At 32.8% G+C, this 24,794-nt stretch overlaps 3 protein-coding genes across 3 annotated transcripts; 2 read left to right on the top strand and 1 right to left on the bottom strand.

Annotated features, from left to right (window-relative positions):
- The first annotated feature begins 3,519 nt into the window (after positions 1 to 3,519).
- LOC133701590 (pectinesterase 3-like) lies at positions 3,520 to 6,742 on the top strand. Its single transcript, XM_062125555.1, has 2 exons — positions 3,520 to 4,847; positions 5,830 to 6,742. Exons 1-2 carry the CDS (start codon positions 3,761 to 3,763, stop codon positions 6,507 to 6,509), a joined length of 1,767 nt encoding a protein of 588 aa, XP_061981539.1. The 5' UTR covers positions 3,520 to 3,760; the 3' UTR covers positions 6,510 to 6,742.
- Positions 6,743 to 14,387: 7,645 nt separating this feature from the next.
- Positions 14,388 to 19,228, top strand: LOC133702248 (alanine aminotransferase 2-like). The gene is made up of 15 exons (XM_062126547.1): positions 14,388 to 14,732; positions 15,463 to 15,513; positions 15,663 to 15,713; positions 16,104 to 16,169; positions 16,251 to 16,312; positions 16,554 to 16,632; positions 16,729 to 16,833; positions 16,917 to 17,027; positions 17,139 to 17,276; positions 17,419 to 17,493; positions 17,593 to 17,713; positions 17,799 to 17,953; positions 18,156 to 18,230; positions 18,543 to 18,746; positions 18,847 to 19,228. The coding sequence occupies exons 1-15, from the start codon at positions 14,553 to 14,555 to the stop codon at positions 18,961 to 18,963; spliced, it is 1,590 nt and encodes a 529-aa protein (XP_061982531.1). The 5' UTR covers positions 14,388 to 14,552; the 3' UTR covers positions 18,964 to 19,228.
- Positions 19,229 to 20,471: 1,243 nt separating this feature from the next.
- LOC133700895 (proteasome subunit alpha type-5-like) lies at positions 20,472 to 24,713 on the bottom strand. Its single transcript, XM_062124626.1, has 9 exons — positions 24,523 to 24,713; positions 24,330 to 24,411; positions 23,272 to 23,352; positions 22,610 to 22,723; positions 22,415 to 22,516; positions 21,800 to 21,858; positions 21,246 to 21,348; positions 20,926 to 20,991; positions 20,472 to 20,762 (listed from the first exon to the last, which is right to left on the bottom strand). Exons 1-9 carry the CDS (start codon positions 24,534 to 24,536, stop codon positions 20,670 to 20,672), a joined length of 714 nt encoding a protein of 237 aa, XP_061980610.1. The 5' UTR covers positions 24,537 to 24,713; the 3' UTR covers positions 20,472 to 20,669.
- Positions 24,714 to 24,794: the final 81 nt, after the last annotated feature.

The following is a 24,794-nucleotide window of genomic DNA, read 5'->3' as shown; positions in this document are numbered from 1 at the left end:
AACGATCCTAGGACATTTAATATACAGTACATTAGATTAAAACATTGTTGCAAAAGATTATTTCCATAAGCTACCAAGACAACTGGATAAGAGCATGTTTAACAGTGTGGTTACAGGTGCTTTTTAAATAATTTTTTGTGTCAAAATATATGCCAATAATTGTTTTTATTTTTTAAAAATTATTTTTGACATTAACACATCAAAACGATCCAAAATATATAAACCATATTAAATTTTTTTAAAAAAATTAAATTTTTTAAAAATACAGCCGCAGCTACGTTTCCAAACAAACCCTAACAACAAGGTGCATGAATACAAGGTGAGCCGTCAATATTGAAATACATTTTTTTATGCCTGCGAAATATGAAAGCGTAGACGTACTGTAATGATTGTGCAATTCTATTATTTGGTCTGCAGCTAAGCAAACGGCGCCAGCACTGGGACTTGATTTTTTTGTTTGGTGGGTTGTTTAAGAACCGCCGGTCCGAAGGAGCTAAATAAGGAGCTGATTGTGATAAGAATTAATGAATGGAGGTGCCACCGCAATCCCATGAAATGAACTTGTTCGGAAGGAAGCAATCCTGACAAAACAAACATATATCTCCGGCACATTAAATTATTCATGATTTTTTATTAACTTCTTGAAGACTTCTAATCTAATCGAGAAGTGCTGAGAACTCTTATAAACACTCTCGAGGAAGGATCCAATTTCACGATAAAAAACAAATTTAATAATAATAATCGTGTTGTCTCTAGGGATTTGTACAAGTGTCAAAAAGATTTTAACTTACACCCAAAGGACTTAAAATGAACGAAGATTTTGAATAAAATTATAAATGGAATTTGTTAAAATATTTAATTTTTTTTATGTATGTTGTTAACAAGTAAAGTTTTGAGAAATCTTCATTTTATAATTAGATTTTTTTTTGTTTTGAGCAATTAATTTTTTAAATGGTTGGTTATATGGGATTTTTGTATGTTTTGTTCTTTGTTAGATGTATTTTCTCAAAATAATTTTTTTAATTAAATAAAATTGATTAAATATAGACTAAAATATCGAGTTTTTCTTGTTTTTTTCAAAACAATATTGACCCGTAGTAGAATGCAGATTATTTCACCTATTTCAATTATATAAAGAAAAAAAAATTGTGCTGCCTCAAATGAATCCACATAAATCTCATGGTTTGTAACTTCAAAACAAGTAAAACTCAATGCTTGGGAAATGGTGGTTGTTTCTATTTATTAAAAGAAAAGCAGTATTATTGCCAACTAACTAAATAGGCGATTAAAGTTGGTCTAATAGCCTCATGCGGCTTCCTATAAATAAAACAAATAAAAGAACAATTATGATGAAAAATAAGATAAAAAGGCTAAAATTGACCTACCAAAAATATTAAAAAAAGAAAGAAAGAAATTGGGAATGATTATGCGCGCAATTATCGGCTACACGGAGTGAGATCCTTCATCGTCACCCCCATGTGGCGAGGCAAAAAGAAAAAGAAAAAAGAAAAAAGAAAAAAGAAAAAGAGAGAGATCCCATTTAAAAATAAATTGAAGTCAAGAGACTCTTGTTGTGCTGTCCCATTCGAATCCAACTCGGTCAATCGATCGATCATTAAGGTAGAGCTCGCTCGCTCGCTCGCTTGTACATCCTTGTTTGTTGTTCCCAATCAATTGTGCAGACCAATTAATTATAGATTGTTTGGAAATGTGATGTAAATTATATTTTTTAAAATTTTAATTTTTTTTGTTTAAAATATTTTTTATATATTTTTAATATATTGATGTCAAAAATAATTTTATAAAAATAAAATTTTTTATTTTGATATATTTCTAAACGAAAAGTACTATGAACCATTATCGTTACCAAATAGGTTCTATAGAGCTTATTTACAAAGCGGGTAATTCATGGTTTTATTTTTCACTTTGACTTATTTTTTGGTTATTAATTTTTTTTAAAAATTAGTCCTTGTACAATGTTTATATAGAAATTTAAAATTGATAATTAATTTTAATTTATTTTTTATATAGTTATCACGATATAAAAAATATTTTATCATTAAATTGATATAAAAAAATACATTAAATTATATATTTTTTAAAATTAATTTACAATCAAGTTGATATAAGATATTATTTTTTTAAAAAAAAAATCTCAACATGCAAATTTACTACTCTAATAATGATGAGTTGTAAATTCAAGAGGAGTGTAAAGTATTTCATAACCTTTACCGCTCATTCGTTACTTAATTTGTAAGTTATAATCTTCGTTGCTGAATTTGTAAGTTACAATCGACAAATTAGTTATTGCTTCACTGAAAGTTTATTTATTTCTATTTATGTGTTAAAATTTTTTTAAAAAAATTTAAAATTTTAAAAAAATACCCACTACAGTAATATAAAAACAAAAGACTCCATAAATCCACGGCTCTAGCCATATAGCCGTCCATACTAACCTCCTTTGAGTTAAACCGCTTAGGAAGGTAAACCAAAGGGCCGGACTAGCTTATCGAGGAGGGTTAACAGGCTGTCTGCAACCCATTGGTTGATAAAGTCTGCAGAACCAGGAATTAGACCCTTTCTCACAATTGATGGCAAAAAAGAACCCATTTAATTATTATTATTATTATTAATGAAAACTAAGAAAATCTTGCCGTTTCATAAACATCCGGCCCAGCACACACAGCTGTTTTGATTTTATTATTACAGAACTAGACTGTGGGCATTAAAAAAAAAAACAATTAACATAATGATTGGTTTTGTGCTCTTTGTTTCTGCTCCAGAGACCGCGTGAGCATGGAGGAGGATGCTGCTTTCAACTTTCTTTGAGTACGTGGCAATATCTTCCTTCAGTTTTTAATGACGACTTGGCTTCAGCTTCCCCGCTGGAACCCCTTATTGCGTTGGTGTCACCGGAATCGTGTTTTAGTTGTTTTATGCATGCACATGCCCATTTTTTAGTTTCTTGAAATTTTGAAAAAATAATCTTGTTTTAAATTAAATTTTTAGTATTTTTAAAATAATTTTAATAACTAAGGTTAAAAATAAATTTTAAAAACTTAAAAATATATTATTTTGATATATTTTTAAATAAAAAATACTTTAAAAAACTACTCCTATCATTGTCACATACATCCCCTCTCACGCACTCTCTAAATTAATGATGAGTAACTTGGCTGAATAAAAAATCATTAATAAATACCGAAAAATAATAGCAAGTATTAAAAAATTACAATGGATTCCCAGGCATGAAGTTTTTATTATATTCAAACCCTATTTATTATTATTTATTAAATAATAAATTTAAATATTCATGCGCTATTTATTGAATTTTAAATATTATTTATTAAATTTCCCATTATTATTTATTATTCAAAGTAGTTTTTTTTATATATATAGTGTTATTTTCGGTTGATAATGAATGGAACGTTCTATACCCTGTCAGGAGAGAGGATGGCAATGATATTTACTTCTTCACAGTAATTATAAATAAATAATATCTAGACGAAGAAGCATCGAAGAAAGGCAGGGAGATCCCATTCCCATACATCTCTGCCTCCCTTGCTTTTATAAAAAGACACCAGCTCCGAGCCAAACTAAAGTCCCACCCACCAGGCACCAGCTCTCATTCAACAAAGCCCACACGCATTTTCACACCACCGATTTAAAGCTTAGCCGCGCACCCTCAAAGCCCTCACATTATTCCCAGCAAAGCTAGCTCGCTCCCTACACAGATTAAAAAAAACACAGAAAGCAATTTATGGACTCTATCAATTCCTTCAAAGGATATGGTAAGGTGGATGAGGCAGAGCAGCAAGCCTTCCGGAAAAAATCGCGGAAGCGTTTGATCATTATCGTTGTCTCCTCCATTGTTCTTTTAGCTGTGATAATTGGTGCTGTTATAGGAGCTGTTGTGCACAAGCGAAACAACAAGTCATCATCCAACCCGGTTCCTCCTCCTGAGTTGACTCCAGCCACTTCACTGAAGGCGGTTTGCAGTGTGACTCAGTACCCAGCCTCATGTTTCTCCAGCATCTCTGCCCTTGAAACGGGTAACACCACAGACCCAGAAGTGCTTTTCAAGCTCTCTTTACGTGTTGCAATGAATGAGCTCTCCAAGCTCAAAGACTACCCCGATAAGCTCATACAAAGCATCAAGGACACAACCCTTCAAGGTGCTTTGAAAGTCTGCGCAACCGTGTTTGATGATGCTGTAGATAGACTGAATGACTCCATATCATCAATGGCTATTGGTGAAGGTGAACAGATTTTATCACCAGCTAAAATGAATGACTTGAAGACTTGGCTCAGTGCTACAATTACCGACCAAGAAACATGTTTAGATGCTCTACAAGAGTTGAACACTACAAAGCATTTTAACCAGACACTTGTTGATCAAGTCAAGACAGCAATTGAGAACTCTACCGAGTTTGTTAGCAATAGTTTGGCCATTGTTGCCAAAATCCTGGGTTTGTTGTCTGATTTCAAAATCCCAATTCATAGAAGGTTACTTGGATTTGAAAGAAGCCATATTTCAGAATTTCCTCAATGGGTTAGTTTTGGAGATAGAAGGCTACTTCAGGAGTCTAACCCGACGCCGAATGTCACAGTGGCGAAGGACGGTAGTGGGGACTGCGAGACCCTACGTGAGGCGGTAGGAAAAATTCCAAAGAAGAGCGAATCAAGATTCATCATACATGTTAAGAAAGGTGAATATGTGGAGAATGTGATTTTGGACAAAAGCAAGTGGAACGTGATGATTTACGGTGAGGGGAAGGACAAGACAATTGTTTCAGGAAGTCTGAATTTTGTTGATGGAACACCCACCTTCTCTACTGCCACTTTCGGTAAGTCCTGCTTTCTCTATTTTGATTACTTTACCAATTATGATTTTAGATCTATGCATCCATGACTCAAACTTCACAATTGTTTTCTTGATTTCTCCATGAGTCTTTCTTTGTTTTCACATTGCATGATCATTGCCCAAATTTTTGAAACCTGGAAGACACATGAATGGAACTCAAATCCATATTGTGCCATTTGAATAGTTCAGCTGAGGAATAGAGCAACTAGCAGCAGAATGGCATCTTCTCATTAAAGGGTTAGGAAGGGCACATGGATTTGAATGTCCACTCCCCCATGTGAATTGATGGGGCCATGGGGGTAACGCTCATCTAAATTCTGCTGGTCCCTGTAAATGTTGCTTTGAGCATAATAAATTAGTTCTGTGGACCCACCATGTGCTTGTCTGTCTTCTGATTTATAGCCATCATTCCTGATGGTCCCATTTTTTCCCCATAATCCAAACGAAGTGACGGGCCTTCGAGTATGCAAGAGATTAGGACTTGACTTATTTATGGTTTTTAGTATCGTCACTGGTGGAACTGACTGCTGTAGTTTTTAGGTCAGAGATAGGTAGTACCCAACAATTGATAGTGTAGCCATAGGGAATCAAAGTGCATTAATATCAGCATAAAGAAACTTTAACGACAGCACAAGTGACAGATGCCCGTTGCTTTGTTACTGTGGTTGTGTTGGCCGGCACCACTTGCACTAGAACATGGATTCCTCACTTTCTGTCCTAGTGTTGTCACCCAAAAGAGGCCCTTCAAACCCAAAAGAAAAGATTCAAATCTAAGCTTGCTCCATGCCTGCACTTACGCTTCTCTAGGAGGATGCTGTTAGGTTCGCATTAATAGCCACACTGACCAGTCAATTCTGATAGGGTCATGGGTCATTTAGTAGCTAGTGGTTCAAATATTTGATTTTTTTTCAAAAGCTACATCCTTGGAAATTGAGTGCTAATTAGTATGCTGTTTTGATCACCAGCGGTTGCGGGCAAGCGGTTCTTTGCCAGAGATATGAAGTTCATTAACACGGCTGGGGCAGAAAAGCACCAGGCAGTGGCCTTCAGGTCCGGCTCGGACATGTCAGTGTTTTATCGGTGTGCATTTGATGCATTTCAGGACACGCTCTATGCTCACTCAAATCGACAATTCTACCGTGACTGTGACATTACCGGCACCATTGACTTCATTTTCGGCAATGCTGCGGTTGTCTTCCAAAATTGCAACATCCGGCCCAGGCAACCCTTAGCCAACCAATTCAACACCATCACAGCCCAGGGAAAGAAGGATCCTAATCAAAACACTGGCATTTCAATTCAGAAGTGCAAGTTTTCTGCTTTCGGTAATGTTACAGCACCAACTTACCTTGGCAGGCCTTGGAAGGATTATTCCACCACTGTCATTATGCAGTCCGATATCGGGTCATTCTTGAGACCATTAGGTTGGATATCATGGGTCAGTGGTGTGGATCCACCGGCCACCATATTCTATGCAGAGTACCAGAACACTGGTGCTGGTGCTAGTGTTGATGGAAGGGTTAAATGGACCGGTTACAAGCCAGCTCTTACGGTGGACGAGGCAGGGAAATTTGCTGTGGACTCCTTCATCCAAGGCAGCGAGTGGTTACCGACAACCAGCGTGACATTCCAATCAACGTTATGATTTATAATTGTTTGGAAGGTGTGACTGTGATCAAGTGCCATAATCAATTATCGGTCAAGTTTGGTAAAATTAAAATATCGCCAGAAGAGGATGATTATTAACTTTACTGTGTTCTTTCTTTAGAGAGGAGAGGAAAATGTTCATAGATATTAGTGTTCAAACTTTCTTCTTTTGTTACACATTTTATTTTTTATTTTTTCATATAAAAAAAAGTGTCAAAGAGATATCCTCAATGTACATGTATACCACCCTTTTCAGCTTTCCACCTCTTTTAGATTATTTTTGTTTATGCTATTTTTTAATTATGGTTTAACTGTGATTTTGCCTGAAAGTATATATTTTTTTATCTTTAAAATATATTTTTGACACTTAAAAATGATAAAACAACATAAAAAAATTAATTTGAAATTCAAAACAACTCAAAAAATAATAATTTGAAACTAAAAGAAATTCAAAAGAAATTAATTTGAAATTAAAAAAAATTATTTTTAAAAACATGGTTGAATAATGTGAAATCTTTGCAATTCACAGAAAGGGAATATTTTAAGCGTCTTTGGAACTGCGTTTCTATAAAATTTAAAGAATTTTTTTAATTAAAATTTATTTTTTCTATATTTTTAAATTGTTTTAATATATTATAACTTTTCTCTAGAACCTTTCTAAGGACATATACATCGAACCAATAAATCACTACCAATACACTGCATATTTTGAGAGCACAAAAATACTACAAATGTGGAGGATGATTCTTCTTTTCTTTTTTTCTGTTTGCTTACAATCTCTGTTTTTTTCTTTTTCTTTTTCTTTTTCCTGGTTACGTTTCCAACCTCGGTTGTTTCTAGGTGCTTGTTTAGAACGTGTTTGGCAGTGTGGTTGCGGGTATTTTTCAAATAACTTTTCATGTCAAAATATATGTCAATGATTTTTTTTATTTTTTAAAAATTATTTTTGACATCAGCACATCAAAATGATCTAAAACATACAAATTATATTAAATTTTAGCAAAAAAAACAAAAATTTCAAATTTTTTGGGAACGCAGCCGCAGCCGCGCTCCCAAACATAGCCTTGGAGGGCTGAGCATCTGCTAAGTTCTTGAGTTAATTATAATCTTGGCCCCTGTAGTTTGTCGAAATTAATTGTTTGATTCTTGTAATGTCAAAAATAACAAAATAGTCTCCTGCCCAGTGTTGACACTCCTCAATACTGTAGATTAATTAAAAATAATTTTAAAAAATAAAGCTTTTAAACTCAATGGATTCTATCATCCATATTACAGGTTTGCGGGTCAAGTTGTGAAACTTGGATTAATTCAATTTATCGGTGTCTCAGTATTAAAAAAAAAGATCATCTTGATTTTTTTTAATCGTTTTGATGTACTGATATCAAAAATAAATTTTAAAAAATAAATAAATATTATTATTTCAATATATTTCTAAACAAAAAATATTTTTAAAAATAACATATACCACACTCTCAAACAGATCTTAAAACTCAACTCCAATTACTATAAATTAGTCTATATATATATTTGATCCGTGCTTAGCCCGTGGATAATAATTTTTATTAAAAAGAATGGATAAACAAGCTATTTTGATAAAAAGAAATTACATAAAAAAATTTAATTGAAGGGGAGATGATTGTAAATTGTAGGAGAAACTCAGGTGAACGAGGAAATGTTTTAGCAGAAGAGACAAGAGAAATGGGGAAAAAGACGCAAATGATTTTTAATTTTATGGGCTGCATTGTTCGGAACAACACAACCCACTTTGACTATGTTGTTAGGAACAACAAAATATGTTCCCAACAACACAATTTGTATATTTTCTTAAAAAAATCAGATGTGCTTTTTGGAACAGCACAACCAATAGAGTACTTTGTTCCCAACAATGCAATCCTTTGACCTCAGCTGTTTTTTTTTAATTATTTTTTTATTTTATACTATTTTAATAATTTTATTTTTTTGTTGAAAGTGATATTTTCAGAATCAAACTTATGCATCAAATTTAATTTTTTTAAGAATCAAGCTTATTTTTAGATTCTGTCCCCTAACATTTAGCTAGTTAGGAATGGAGTTTTGTAGTTTTTTTATTTTATTTTCCTCTGATGAGATAATCTCAATCTTATGATCCAAGTGTGGGTTTAAAAGGTTCGCTCGGGTTAACTTAGGTTGTTTTTGCCTTTTTTTTTATTTAATTTTTTTTTTTCAATTTCATCCTTAACATTAGATTGATTTGGAATTGATGCTCGTCATGCTTTTTTACTCCTTTTTACGGGGTTATCATGGTCTTACAAACTAGGTCAGGGGTTTGATGGGTTAACCCGGGTTGTCTTAAGTCTTTTTTTTTTATTTTTTTAAATATATTTTTATATATATAATTTTATCTTTCAATATTGAGTTGATTGATAATTGAGCTTTATATTTTTTTAAAAAAAAATTTTATTTTATGAGATTATCTCGTTTTGATTATCCATATCGCAAGTTTAGATGGTTTGTCAAGGTAGACTTGAGCTGCTTTTTTGGCCCATTGTTTTAAAATCTAGTTTTTTCCTTTTAACATTGTGTTGGTTGGGGATTTAACTTCGTAATTCTTTTTTATTTGATTTTCACAAGGTTATCTTGTTTTCATGTCTTGTGTTACAAGTTCAGTCGATTTACCCGAGTTAACTTGAGTTGTTTTTTTTTTTTGTTTTTTTTCAATTGTTTTTCAATTTTTTCATTCGATATTAGGTTATTTAAAAATTGAGCTTCATATTTATTTTTCAATTTACTTTCTATGGTGTTATCGTAATTTGATGATCTAAGTCACAGATATTTTAAGTTAACCAGGATGGACACGGTAAATTATGCTTTTCACCATCTTACTATTAAAAACAAATGATGTCATCGAAGATATTGCTATCTCAGTATTTAAAAAAGATGTTGTCCATGATACATCATATTTTAATTTATAATTAAATCATTTTTTTCTAAAAAATATATTAGCAACACATTTATTTTTTTTTTTAAGAAAAAAATCCATCCTGCAGCATTTATTTAGTGTGTGTGTGTATATACTAGACGAGGGACCACACTATTTTTCTTATAAAATATTTAGGTGTTGTAAGTGTGTGTGTTTTGTTTTTTTTTTAAGAAAAACCCAATAATCGAGTTATAGTCCCAACAAGTCAAAAAAAACTAATTTTTTTTAATCAAACAAAGAAAAGCAACGATAGCAAATAAACAACCAATATATATATATATAACAATAACTTGCCGAAAAAAACTTTATGCAAGAGCGGAAAAATAATTTTGTTTAATTTTTAATCAATTAAATATAAAAAAAGATGAAATAAGATAAAAAAAAAACAAAACAATCGATGTGAGTCAACTAGAGCTAACATGATAGACATGTAATTTGAGCATTAAAAGGCAAGTCAATCCAGGTTAACTTGTCAGACCCACATTGTAGTTCATAAGATTAGGATAACTCGATATAAAAATTCTCGAAGAAAACCATAGAGCCATTTTTTCTAAAAAAGAAAACTAATGTCAAAGGAAGATGTGGGAAAACAAAATAAGCCAAAAAATAATGTCAATCTTATGAATTTTTCAATCCCGTGACCATGATCATCAAACTAGAAGTACCATACATGAAAAAAATACGAAGCCCAATCCTCAAGAAATAAAACGTTGAAGGATGAAATAAAATAAATAAATAAATTACACTAAAATATTCAAATTAAAAATAGTAATTAAACAAATAAGAGTTAAAATAAAAAATAAATTTGGGGGCAACGATAATTTTTTAATAAATGGAAAAGATAATAACATTAACAAAATGATAAAATAAAATCAAAAGAATCATTATCAAATTGTAAGAAATTATGTACCACAAATTTGGATTGAATGATGAAATTAAAAACTAATAAAACTTTTATAAAATGGTTGAGGAAAAGATAAAAAGAATAAAAAGAATATAGATTAAATTGAAAAATAATATATGATAAATTGGGATTGAAATATAAAACTGAAAACAAATAAATTTTTTACAAAAGGCTAACAACAAAAAATAAAAATAAAAATACAACAAGAATTGAAGTTGAAATAAAAACACTTTCTTCTTTGTCTTTAGCCGCATCACAAGAAAAGGATGTGATGATGCATTTAATGACATGATAAAAAAAAAATTTTGATCACCAAAAAGCACCGTACATGTAGTTCAAAGTGTGCAGCGCCTTCTAGTTACTAGCTCATGCACCACAGGCACTATTTGTTTAAAAAATAATTAATAAAAATGCCCTTAATGATGTGGAATTCACCAAAAAAAAATTATATATGAAAAGACTAAAAATGCTCCTCTATGCATGGTTTAATCTTTTGTTTTTTAATTCTAGGAATAGATTTTTTATTTTATTGTATTTTAAAAATAAAAATACTAAAATAACCCTCTTTAAGTACCTTTAGAGTTTTTAATCTAGAGAATAATTAGAATATTCTACTGAACTAAAAAAAAGTTAAAAAGACAATTACACGCACGCGCAAAGTTTTTGCCGCTTTAGACACGGTATATATCCATCAAACGCGAAGCTCATGATTGCGTGTCACACAGGCAACCATTCTTGTCCTTATTACCATGACTAATTTTGTCGTTCCCATGAGCTGGCATTAGAATATGCTGACTATGCAAGCTGTACTTCAAGTTCAAGAGAAGAAAGAGGGCCCTACCCTACCACATCTGAAGGTGAACTCCTCTTCACGCCCCTGTTTCAAAGAACTACGAGGGATGAGGATAAATTTCCCAATTAGCATACAAAATAAAAAGAAATTGTAAATTATTACCGTGTTGTTTGAAATTGTATTTCAAATAATATTTCATGAAAATTTATTTATTTTTATTTAAATTTATTTATTTTTATTTTTAGATTATTTTAATATGCTGATATCAAAAATAAATTTTATGCATTTATGAGTGAAAAACACTTTAAAAAGTAATTATTATCATATTACCAAATACCCCTAAATCAATAAAAAGTTTAAGTAAAATACCATGTTTTTGGATATAACCGTTCTAAATTGTGATATTTAATTGATGTCGCAGTTCAACAATATAATATTTAATTAAATATCGTGATTATAAACCGCGATATCGATTAAATTTTAGCCTTCCAGAAACAAATTTCTCCAACATCCAAATATAACAAAAAAGGTTTCTTATGGGATTTATTATTGAGGTTGTTAATCTGGTATTTAACTTAGTTATTGATTCTAAAGAGTTATTTTTTTCTTAATTTTAACAAAAATTTGAAAGTGTTTTTCCCTATATAATTTACCCAAAATTATGTCATACTTAAAAAACCCTGCAAATAATCATAATATCCAAACTCAACAAATTATCACATTTCATAAATCACAAGTAGCGATAGAAATGTAAATAAAAAAAACATATATACATGGAAAATGAATCTCAAATACTTAAATAATACAACATTCTAGTAATTTAGATTCCAAAATATATCAACATAACTCATCAATCTATCCACGTCTATGTTGTCTACTAGATGATATGGATTCATCAATAACACAACTGGATTTAGCTCCTGCATTGCTTGAGTGAGCTTGTTCTCAGCTATGATATTATCAAGAGTTAACCTCTCTCCAAAGATTTTAAGTCCAATGCGTGCGACAAATATTGAACCACACGGACAAATATATGTATCATTTGTTTTTTTCATCAATATTACAAGTATAGATGTAACCTCTCCACCCTCCCGTAACATAGAGTCAGCCTAATATTAATAAAATATTATTGTTAAATTAAAAAATCAATAAATAAAACAAGATGTTTAACATATATTAATTATAAAAAGATTTGATTGCTTGTGATATTTTGAATTTGCTGAGCATGTTGCTCGTATTGCATATATCCAGGTGAAGGAACTTGCTCGGGATACTGAGTAATGACTCGACGCGTGGTACTCATATACCAAATCAAATACTTTTCATATGTAATCACATGATGCATATCTATAAATATATAATTCTTCCTTGCCTCCTAATGTGATACATAAGCTTTATTATGGCTTAACTAGATGTAATTATTATTTTTACACCAATAATTTATTGCGTGCAAAGTATCGCTCAATGTAGAATAAAATGTGTTCTTCGTAGCCAAACTCTATATCTAGGTCAACTATTCACTTATAATACTATCATGTTCAAATCACTTTGAACGAAAGAATCAATTATTGTCTTAAAACTTTTATCACTTATAATTGATATAAGATAAAATCTGATAATTTGACACCTCTAAGTTATTTTAACATCAATATCATTATAATTTCATCCAAGTTCATAATAAATAATTTTTTTAATTTCTGCATATGACATGCCTAAATTATCATTTAATAATAAAACTGTTTTTGCCATTATTTGTGATATTACTATTCACATAAAAAACAATAATATCACCACAATGACTTAATATAAATATGTTATAAGACATTATATATATATATATATATATATATATATATATATATATATAATAAATTGAATTCTGGTCAACTGGACATAATCTTAACTAAATTGCATTATCTCAATCCTAATTGACAAATTTCATAGCAATTTCAATCAAAATCCAAAATATTAATGTAAAAGCAAACTTGACCAAAATTAAACATAATTCATGATACTAAATCTAATTGATATTTTCATGCTCAATTGCATTAAATCAAACTCAAATTCATAGCAAATTAAAATAATTTAAAGAAAATATCAAACTCGTCAACTTATCAACAATTCAATACAACATGTAATTTATCATAATTCTACCGCATTCATGCTCTATTGTATTAAATCATAAAATGTAGTTAATTATATTATTAGCTGACTCCAACAATCCACGCAAAATCCACCCTAATTTGACAACTTATCTAAAATTAAATGCAATACATAATTAATTGAAATAATTTATTTAATTTATTTTCATGTTCAACTATATCAAATCGACCCTAATTAATAGTATTCATAACTAACTTATCATTAACTCAATAAACCCTAAATTCAACCTAAACGATTATTCCATTACAATTGAACTAAACATAAATTCATAGCAATATAGTATGTTTACCCTGCTCGTAGGGCTAGAAAAATGGCTGGGGCAGTGGCGGCAACATCGTTGGTGGCGAAAACAATGAATTTTGAACAAAAAAACATGTAAGGATGCTTAAAAACTAGGATGAGATTGATTTTTAAGTGTTTTAAGGAAAAAAAAACAATTGTTTAGTGGGTAAATGTGTTTGGTTTTGTGTTTAAAGAGCACTTTTGAAAATCTTTAATTTTTTTTACTTCAATTTTTTTTTCATAATTTTAGATTGTTTTAATATGATAATGTCAAAAATAAATTTTTAAAAAATAAATTAGTTTGATATATTTTCAAGCGAAAAACACTATCTTAGAAAGATAAGGGCTAAAAGCGTCAATTTAGAGAGAAAGAAGGAGTTGACATGTCTATATATTCTTTGATCTTGAGAGACATTCAAATTTCATGACATTTTACGTTTCAAAAAAGCAAAATGTTTAAATGTTGCTTTTTATGAAATGTAATAATTATCTTATTATATTTAGCTATAATATATTCAGTGATAAGGTGAAAATATATTATTCTTTTAAAAGTGACATGTTTAAATGTTATTTTTTATAAAATGTAATAATTATTTTGTTATATTTGAAAATAATATATTTAATGATAAGGTGAAGCTATGCTATTTTTAAAATTTTTTTTCATGCGGTATTATTATGTCAAAACTCTAAACTTATTTTGCTAATTAAAAAAAAAAAAATCTTTAACTGAAAGACCAGACAAAGGGCAGAGCTTGTTTGTTTCATTTTCCAAAGTAGTTTCATAGACAATTGGGTCCGATTTTGTTTTTTCCTGAAAAGACACAAAACCCTGTCTTCTCTCTCCCCCCCCTCTCTCTCTCGTGCTTTCTCGTAGTAATAGTTCTTTCGTGTGTGATATTTCATTCCTTTCATTCAAGTAACATCTGAACAATATAAGAGGATGCGGAGATCCGTTATTGGGTCAGCTAAAGCCCTTTCAAACCGCTCCTGTCAAAATCATTGGAACGTGCTGCTGCTGCGTCCTTTAGCCTCTTCTCCTTCACGTTTCCTGTCTTCTACCTCTCCCCCCCCTCCTCCTTCATCTATGCCTCCTGTTTCTCTTGATAACATTAATCCCAAGGTACCCTGTTTTCTTTTCAACATCAATTCTGCTCTTTCTTTTATTGATTAGCTGTTTGGTTCTTGATTTTGGTTGGATTTTTCATCTGGGTTTTTCTTTTTCATTTTCCCTCTTTTGTTTTGTTGAGTTTTATATGCTCTAGGTTTATGCTAGTGTTTTGTTTGTTTTTTCTGTTTGTCTTTGTTTTTTAGATTCCTTTTCTGGCTATTGGGTTGTGCTTGATTTGTCTTTGCCTTTTCTTTTATGGATACATACATGAATGTGTCCTTTTTTTTGGTTTTGCTCATTTATGCATTAAAAATGGCCGGATAGATTGGAACCTTAATTCATGCTTCAAACTGGAAGTCCAGTAAGCAAAGCACACAGGCCTAGTGATTCTTTCTATGTTTATCTTATCAAATCTTATTGCTTTATTTATTGCAAATTTTTAATTGTACTTAGTGACATTATCATATTTTATAGAATCTGATTAAGAATATGCAAAAGCTCTTTCTGTGCTATCCGCTATCGATTTAAGAAAAAAAAAATGCTTAACTTTGATTCACCTGAAAAAACACCAATATTTATTTTTACTGTAGTCAAGGAGCGTTTAACCTTGCTCTAAAGTTAAAGAATTCTTGAGTGTTTGGTTATTGGAGACTTTTCTTGAACTCTCTTGCATTCCCTTGTTTCCCTTTTGTTTTGTTTCCTGATATTCCTAGTTTATTAACTATGATATTCTGTTTCCCAGGTTTTAAAATGTGAATATGCTGTCCGTGGCGAGATTGTCACTCTTGCACAGGTAATTCACATGACTGGCTGTATCATGCACTTCAAAGTTAGAAAGGGCAGGGTGTTTCTATTTGAAGTTTGTGCTTTTACTTATTGTGACTTTATTAAAGGAGCTTTATGTACTAGACGTGATCATGAATTTTCCTTCATCTTAAACAGGCGTTACAAGAAGAGTTAAAGTCTAAGCCAGGCTCCCACCCCTTTGATGAGGTGTGTAGCTTTTATCTTTATATTTTGTTCTTATTGGGTTTGTAAACATGGTATTTATCTAGAATGGTTAAGCTGCCCAAGGTAGATTAATGATTTTGATCCTCAATTCTTTTTTGATGCTATTGATGTGTGGTGTTGTGTTGCTTTTTTTTGTTAGTGACTAGATTCAAAGGAAATTTCCAGCACTTCTGGATTTTTCAGAAAGCAGATTTCACTTGCTGGATTTTCACTTTTCTAGGAATTGGCATTCTGTTTCAACCGAGATAATATAAAATGTGTTTGATCAACTCCTATTAAAAAAAGAAGAAAAAGGAGATGCTACATGCATGTCTTCTTTCAATTGATATTCCCTAAAGGGTTCATTTTGATTTGTTTATCATCTTGTGGCAGATACTTTACTGCAATATTGGAAATCCTCAGTCTCTTGGTCAGCAGCCTATCACCTTTTTCCGTGAGGTAAGTATGTTGTGGTGCTTTATAGGGTACTGTGCTGTGTTCAATAGGGGTGTTTCTCCTTGTTGATTATTTTCGCTTTAGGTTCTTGCATTATGCGACCATCCTTCCATTTTGGACAGAAGTGAAACTCAGGGTTTGTTCAGGTATTCAAACTTCTCATGCTATCATTGAACTTCTCTTTATACTTGTTTACACCATGATTGAAGAAAGAAGAGTATACCATTTTCCCTTTACTAAGAACCATTTACGGTATACAAGTTAACCTTGAATTCCTGAGTCTGCCTTTTCTTTTATTGTTTAGATTTTATACAAGAACTCTCTCCATTTTTATTGAGTTAGTGAAATATTGCAGGATACCTGATACATTTCTGTGAATATTTTTAGTGCTGATGCCATAGAGAGAGCTTGGCAGATTCTTGATCAAATTCCTGGAAGGGCCACTGGTGCTTATAGTCACAGCCAGGTTATAATCGAAGCTCTCACCTTGTGGACTTTAAAAAGTTCCATTCAAGTGGAATATTTGTGTAGAACATGACTCATATTTCCCTCTCCGCATCAGGGAATCAAAGGACTGCGTGATACAATTGCTGCTGGAATTGAAGCCCGTGATGGCTTTCCTGCTGATCCAAATGATATTTTCTTGACAGATGGTGCAAGTCCAGCGGTAACATTTAATCCCATATAGAAAGAGATGTGTATGTATTGTACTCGCTTCAAATGAAACTAAATGTGTTTGTTTATTGCCAGGTCCACATGATGATGCAGTTACTGATACGATCAGAGAAAGATGGCATACTTTGTCCCATTCCTCAGTATCCCCTGTACTCTGCTTCAATTGCTCTCCATGGTGGTGCTCTGGTATGTGTCTTTTATATGAAAATGCTATTTGTCCGAAGTTATTCGGTTAGATATCCTGGTGCCTTTAGTTTTAGGTGACTTATGGCTGTAAGCCCTCTATACTTGTTTCAGGTACCCTACTATCTTGATGAAGCAACTGGGTGGGGCTTGGAAGTTTCTGAGCTTAAGAAGCAATTGGCAGATGCAAAGTCCAAGGGAATCACCCCTAGGGCCCTGGTTGTGATAAATCCAGGAAACCCAACAGGGCAGGTAAACAGTAATTAGCTTTACAGAAAATGGATAAGATTTTCAAATGAGCGAGAATTTAAAACTTTGTAAATATTGTTCTTACAAAGGAGCCAATTTCTTCTGGCTGGCTTGAATAATTTAACTTCCTTTGTCCATGCCTCAGGTTCTTGCAGAGGATAATCAGCGGGGGATTGTGGAGTTTTGCAAGCAAGAAGGTCTTGTCCTTCTTGCAGATGAGGTAGGTGCTCGCCGATAGTTTTGAACTAGTGTTACATTCTTGACTTCTTACTATGTCTAGGTTGATTGACCCAACAATTATACAATGAATTTCATCCAGGTTTATCAGGAAAATGTTTATGTTCCTGAGAAAAAGTTCGACTCATTTAAGAAGATTGCTCGGTCTATTGGATATGGCGAAAATGATATATCTTTAGTATCTTTTCAGTCTGTCTCTAAAGGTAAGATCGATTTACAAGTTAAAATTAAGAGATCCTGCACTTTTCTGATTAAATTTGTGAACATGTGTCGTTTGTAATGTTTTAGGTTACTATGGAGAGTGTGGAAAGAGAGGAGGTTACATGGAAGTCACTGGGTTTGTTCCTGAAATAAGAGAGCAAATATACAAAGTTGCATCTGTGAATCTATGTTCCAACATTTCTGGTCAAATTCTTGCAAGTCTCGTCATGAGCCCACCTAAGGTTGACATTTTTAGTAACTTATTTGTTTCCTATGCCTGTGACATTTGGATTTATAATCCAGGATTAGACCAGCCTAAGCTTTGACAAACTTGGATACGCATTTGGTGTTGTGTTGTTAGCTAGAACACAGAGGGAAAAGAAAGAACTCTTAAGATTTTACATATTTTATATCATATCTGATCTCCATGAGTTATGTGTGCAGGTCGGAGATGAATCATATGAATCATACTCTGCTGAAAAAGATGGAATCCTCTCATCTTTAGCGAGACGTGCAAAGGTCAGTTCAATGCAGCAGCCAATTTGATGCATTAGTTAACATAGTCAAGATAAAATATTAAATTTACAAGGAATAAACTGATTTTTGAAGTAATTGCAAACTTGTGGTAATACAATTTTTGAGTAAAAAATGTGTATTAGTGACTCTTTGGTGCTTCTTTTTGTGCTTTATGTATAGTAGATGTGTGCTATACTTTGGGCATTTCTGACGTACAGCTAGTAAAAATTGCTTGGTTGTTAAGCATGCTCTCCTTTTTCTCCCTACTTTTTTATCTAAAAAAAGTATTGATAATCATTTGTTACATAATGCTAGACGCTGGAAGACGCATTCAATAATCTAGAGGGTGTAACTTGCAACAAAGCAGAAGGGGCAATGTATCTCTTCCCCTGCATCTGCTTGCCTGAAAAGGCAATTAAGGCTGCCGAAGCTGCAAAAACAGCTCCAGATAACTTCTATTGTCGCCGTCTACTCAATGCCACTGGAATTGTTTTTGTTCCTGGTTCTGGCTTTGGGCAGGTGAGTTTGTTAAAGTTGAATAATTGTGCAACAAAAAAATTCTATCTTCTCCTTCATCATTCTTTTGACTGATCCTTTGAATTGATGTTTTTCATGGAAGCTTCCGGGCACTTGGCATTTTAGGTGCACCATACTACCTCAAGAAGATAAGATTCCAGCAGTTGCCTCCCGTCTCACAGAGTTCCACAAGAGTTTCATGGATGAGTTTCGCGATTGAAGGATCTTTGCATTTTAAACTCTTGAAAAGTTACAAAATAAGATAGTAGCCCATCATTTTAATACAACGATGGATGTTACCTTGATACATTGTAATTTTTTTTTCTTGGAAGGATATATAGAGGTTTTTCTTTATTGCTCCTCCATCGAAGTGTTTCCCTTCGTTGTGATCGGGAAATATATGCTGGATTGTAATCACATTTCTTGAGAAATCTTTCTGCAGCACAATCGGGCTCCATAATGATAATATTTTCGCATCCTCTTCATTGTCTTGCAAATAATACACGCCCCCAGGCCCCAACTACGTGAAGTCCTCATGGACGTCTGAATGTATGGCGCATGGTTTGTGGTATTGCAGATTTATATGAAGGTGGTGTCAAGTTCCAAATCTTGACAAGTTGTGTCCGTCCCTGCGCACGGCTCGTCAGTTCCTTTAATGGCCGGATTTGTTTGTAGCTTTCGTCGGTCATGTCTGGTAACAAACAAAACCATGCAACATGTTTAATCTTAAGCTATTTGCCCCTCAAGCTTTAATTTCTTTTTTTCTTTAGCATCTTACTGTGATGTATATTTTTGTTAGCAGCTACACTCTACCGTCCTTGTATTGTTTAAATATTTATATGTACAAGTCTTGTTAATTGTCATATCATAACAGCCGGATATGGTACTAACAATGGAGACATCTGATGGGGCTAATGGTCCTCTCTCGTCTGCTGTACACAGAGAGCACGTGATGCCGTGTTCGTGGGGATGATAATTTATAGGGTTTTTTTTGTAAGTATAGTTGTTTTTATTTTTTAAAATGATTTTTATTTGAAAAAATATAAAATTAATATTTTTTTTTATTTTTTAAAAATTATTTTTGATAATTTGAAAATACTAAAAAATATTAATTTAAAATAAATAAAAAAATAAAAAAATTTTAAATTTTGTAGAAATGTTTTTGAAACACAAAAACAACATGAATACTAACCCTACAAGGATAATTATCTTATTTAATTAATAATAAATAGAATATAAATATTATTAAATTTAATATAAACCTAAGACATAGTTATATTATATGGAATATATACGTTGAATATTTATATTTTTTCAATCAAATAGACATATTACTATTTTATAAATACCCGAAATCTGATAGATATGATAACATCTAAATTTTTACTCGATCCACGTAGATATCCTCCTTTGCCATCCCTAAACGTTTGAAAAGATTTGAGGGTTGGATTGCTGTAATTCAGCTAGCAAAATGGCCTTACAAATAACTTGTCGCATGCAGACCAGGTTTTCTGGAAAGAGGTTAGTTATATATGATGCTAGCAGTCTTCCGAGAGACGCATTTCCTTGCGGAAAAATGGAAGGGGATTGGATTTTGTTGATCCATGTTAAGCAGTTTCGCGGCCAGGGACTAGGATGATCACACTTCTCCTAACTTGTAGTTTGACAATCAGAAAACCATACCATTGGCTAAATATCTAGATTGACCTTAAAGTTGAAGGAATAACATTGATTCACACAAGATTGACCTTAAAATTGAAGAAAAACATCGACTCACACCAGTTACCGGTCAAAATAAAACATTTATCACTCAAGTGGAGTCACCACGTGATCCAAATCCCATAATATAGCCCAGTTTAGAGAAAAATTGAACTGTTCAAGCAAAATTTAGGCAACAGGGATATCACAAGGAAATTAACATTGTTTTCAAAGGCGACTAATGACTTCCTCCACCTCAGCAGGGGTGTATAAATGGTATACAGGTGCCACCTTGGCAATGTCGACATTGTTGGGAGTCACCTGAAATCATTAGCATAAACCAGTTAATGATAATGAAGTAGGTGTAAACAATACAACTAAACAGCTCAATTGATTGAACTTTAAGTGGAAACGGATAAAGAAGTATTGCACGCATAAATACACACAAATCTCCCATTATACTATGCAGAATAAAGGTTTTCACCTTTTCTTCCATGACTTGCTTTAGAATAGAAAGAGCGATTGTCTCAGCTTCTTTAAGAGTGAGGTCCTGCACATGATTACCAAAATCAATCTCTGTTCCAACTTCTAATTTGAAGTAAAAGATATGATAGATGACAATTAAGAAGGCTAATGAACTTGTTTCATTAGCAATGATGACAACTCATTATCATTTGGGAAGGTTCGAAAGATGCAACCATCCGGCAACCTTTTCATTCAAACTCCATTGGTTATTGTATTTACCAAGTCCTGTAGTGTTCCAGGGAAGGGAAATGAGGCAAATATGAATCTAAGCAGCAATACCTTGTTATATTGCTCCTGTAGAGTACTGTCTGCACCTTCTGACCCTGAACCAATAGCCTTTGCATTGCACTGCCAAAATGTGCCAGATGGATCTGTGTAATACCTACATAATGGAAGTTCCTTGTTTTAGGCTAAAGAGAAGCGAAAACACAAGTAATACCGTGCTGTTAATATAACATGTTTTGCAGCTAAAAAAGCACGGGGGAAATATGCTAGGATATCAGCTCAACCACAAGATTTTTTTATTTTTTTTTTGGCGGGGGGGGGGGGGGGATCAAAGAGAGATTATAGGTAGTTGACTTGACATGCATTTGAAATCAGGTTCTCATGGAGGGAAATGCTCCTACTTTGGGCCTAGGGCCAAGGTCCCACAAGATAATTCAAAATAAAAGAGGAAAAAAGGGATACCTTCGACCAGTCCCATACTCACTGTTTATGTATCAACTAGAAAGTGTCCAAACCAAATGGAAAACTAATTTACAGCCATTGTAACTTGTGCTAATGTAATTATTTGAAATGAATACAACACAGAAAAACAAATTAGTAATACTTACAAGCTCGGTCCTTTCTCGTCATGACCAGCAATGAGAAGAGACACCCCAAATGGACGAGACTGCAAAGGAGAAAAATCTCCATAAGTAAAAACATAGAATAAAGCATGTAATATCGATATCTCCACGTTCAACCTTAGATTATGGTATGAAAAATTGTTTGGATAACAATCACTTGCATGTCAAAGTGGCAAGAACAGAAACTTCTTTTTTTTTTTATCTTCCCAAAGCATAGGAGGATCTGGCAGTGCAGGCATTTCAAGACAACCCACTTGAAGATAAATAGATGCACCATAGCAGCTTAACAGATAATGGTGATCACACATTTCTGGTATTTAGCAATAAGGAACAGTTAATGTATTTTCGAATATGGTATACATAGAGAAGGTGAGCATCACAATTGAATTTAAAAGACAAATACATGAAAATGATATTCAAGAGGAATAGTCATAAAACTTTGCCAGTAAAAGGAAAAAGGATTTTTAACATCTTTACCCAATAGGGGCACATCATAATGAATAAAAACAGCAGTAGCTTAGGAATTGGCCTTAAAAAGAATATCATAAATGAAGAATTGAGAGCTCATAAAAAATTTATCAAAAGGTAAACAACTATTACCATGGATTCTTCATCACCTTCACCAAATCGCAGGGCCAAATCACAGAGTGCTTGTGTTGTAGACTCCACTGTCATAGGCTCACCGTACGAGAATCTGTGGTTCTGAAGAATAAATTAAAAAAAAAATAAGTGGAGGGGCAATTTCACCATGCCCAAGTCATGGCAGCAGCAGAAACAATTACAATTAACTTATACCTGAGTTTCAACCCGGGCATGCTCAACAAGTGTACGAGCATCTGCAATTAGTCCACTCATAGCACATCCGATACATTCATCAATTTCCATGACTTTCTCCACGCTACTAGGCTCCTGAAAAATGAATTGAACAAAATGATGACTGAAGTAAAGCTATACTCCTCTACATTTTTAAACATTACCAAGAAACAAGTTCTCTAAGACTAAGTTAAAGTGTACTTCCAACACAACCAAGACAAACCTATTACATAAAAAATAGCAGGACTGCAGGAACACTTCTTTCGAATATGAGTTATCAATCAGATATTTAGGATTGCTGCAGATATATCATGGAACATGGAAAAGTTTCCAGAGCTTATGCATCATGACGGAGTTCGGTTATTAATTTATAAAGTTCTTCAGGAGTCAAAAAGTCAAACACAAAGAACTACCACTTTATTGAATGTATTATAAAGTCCAGATCCACAAGTCTCATTTCACAGCCACTCCAATATGCAACCATGCATAGTGGAAATTCAAACCATTACATTCTTAGAAACAAACCAAAGGAAATCATCAAATTGGCATATCAAGGTGATCCATTCTTAGGTTTATCAAATCAGAAATGAACCAAACATGTAATATCATAAATGAAAAGTGGATCCAAGGAGAAAGAGACAAACCAGCAGAGGTGAAGTGATACGCTTCTCAACTGCAAGCACAACACCTTCTTTCGTCTTTAAACCAATTGCAGTTGAACCAAGCTGTGATTAAAATAAAACAGAACTTTATATTCAATCATGTAAAAACCAGCTCAACCTCATGAAGACCACGAAGAGATAAGATTGAAAGGGAGGCGAGGGGAGGCCAAACAAAGGCATCATTATGATGTAGAAGTTTAAAAATACAAACAATCAAGATCACTAACGATTTCTAAAAAGTCTACAATTTTGCAGGTTTCTTAGAAAGGAGAATTGAAATTTTTTCCATTGAGATGACTCATAGTGAATGTGTTATTGATCACGTATTCTGACCATGGGTGATATAGCATCAACATGACAATGGGAGTTCCTCACACTCATATTGTCATACTAAACAGCTCATATAATTAAAAACTCCATAGGTTTCTTAGATAATCAGAAATCTTATTGCTCTAAAATAAACATATAACTAACAAAAAGGAGGAGAAAAACAGTTCTCCAAGTTCTTACAAACACATGTGCATATATCCAATCATTAACATTTTTTAGCTTATTTATATGGATTGAAGGACTTATAATTTCAACCACTTCATACATTCAACCACTTCATACATTTAAAGGACATTCCTAAAAGCTAATTAGTTTAAAAATATAGCTAGCTATCAATATCTACTTCTATGAATTATTAGTACCTACAAGCAATAAAAATACTGTCGATAATAGAGCAACTATCAAGTACATTCACGGGTCTCTTAATTATTATCATATAGAAAACCCCAAATACTTGCCACATCCTGTGGTTTTAAAAATAACATCTCTGCTGCCAAATATCACGGTGAAAACTTAAAATCTATACGATATCGCAGTAAACAAGACTAATCCTTCAAAACCCAGTTGAGAAATCCACAAAAAATCCTATTCTATCCAAATAAGATGCATAAGATCGAACGTTCAGTAATGGGATTTGAGTGGGAAAAAAAAGATCAGAACTTTTTCAGTGGTAACAGAAAAGGGTTTTGAAGAGGAGTTTAGAGGGTTACCTTGATGGCTTCAATAGCATATTCAACCTGAAACAATCTTCCTTCTGGAGAGAAAGTGTTGACTCCTCTATCATACTCAGTCCTTTTGTTCAAAATTTTAAAACATAAAACACAAATCGTCAAAGAAAAAGATAAAAAAAGAAGGGAATTTTTTTTTTATGAAAGGGAACTAATAATGGAGCTTATTCATTACCTTGTAAGAAACATCTTTAATTGGATCTAAATTGCTTAACAATTTCTTGCTCTTGAGAGACAGAGCTGCTTTGCTTTTGTAGGTAGTCAGGTGGGTTGAGGCATTGAGCTCTCTGGACTTGTTTTACAAGACAGCAAGTCCGAAACGTTTCGAGATTCGTTTGCCCCAACGGTGGCGTTTTTGGGCTGAATAAAACGGAGTGTTTTGAATCTGCCGATGCAAGATCCGCCTGTCAAATTTAACGGGCTTGTTTGGGAAGCAGAATTATTTTT

This window comes from Populus nigra, chromosome 8 (genome assembly GCF_951802175.1).
Source record: "Populus nigra chromosome 8, ddPopNigr1.1, whole genome shotgun sequence".
Lineage (NCBI taxonomy): Eukaryota > Viridiplantae > Streptophyta > Magnoliopsida > Malpighiales > Salicaceae > Populus > Populus nigra.
Note: the sequence above shows the minus strand (reverse complement) of the source record. Positions and strands in the feature narration are given on the sequence as shown.

What these genes read in the sequence shown, in the direction of transcription:
- LOC133700895 (XM_062124626.1), bottom strand. An exon ending in GTATCACTTCACCTCTGCTG is followed by an intron (nt 22,724 to 23,271) that starts GTTTGTCTCTTT and finishes TTCATTTTTCAG; the next exon opens with GAGCCTAGTAGCGTGGAGAA. An exon ending in GACGAGAAAGGACCGAGCTT is followed by an intron (nt 21,349 to 21,799) that starts GTAAGTATTACT and finishes TCCATTATGTAG; the next exon opens with GTATTACACAGATCCATCTG.
- LOC133702248 (XM_062126547.1), top strand. Translation starts at nt 14,553, where the DNA reads ATGCGGAGATCCGTTATTGGGTCAGCTAAAGCCCTTTCAAACCGCTCC. An exon ending in CTATCACCTTTTTCCGTGAG is followed by an intron (nt 16,170 to 16,250) that starts GTAAGTATGTTG and finishes TTTTCGCTTTAG; the next exon opens with GTTCTTGCATTATGCGACCA. An exon ending in GTGCTTATAGTCACAGCCAG is followed by an intron (nt 16,633 to 16,728) that starts GTTATAATCGAA and finishes TCTCCGCATCAG; the next exon opens with GGAATCAAAGGACTGCGTGA.
- LOC133701590 (XM_062125555.1), top strand. Translation starts at nt 3,761, where the DNA reads ATGGACTCTATCAATTCCTTCAAAGGATATGGTAAGGTGGATGAGGCA. An exon ending in CTTCTCTACTGCCACTTTCG is followed by an intron (nt 4,848 to 5,829) that starts GTAAGTCCTGCT and finishes TTTGATCACCAG; the next exon opens with CGGTTGCGGGCAAGCGGTTC.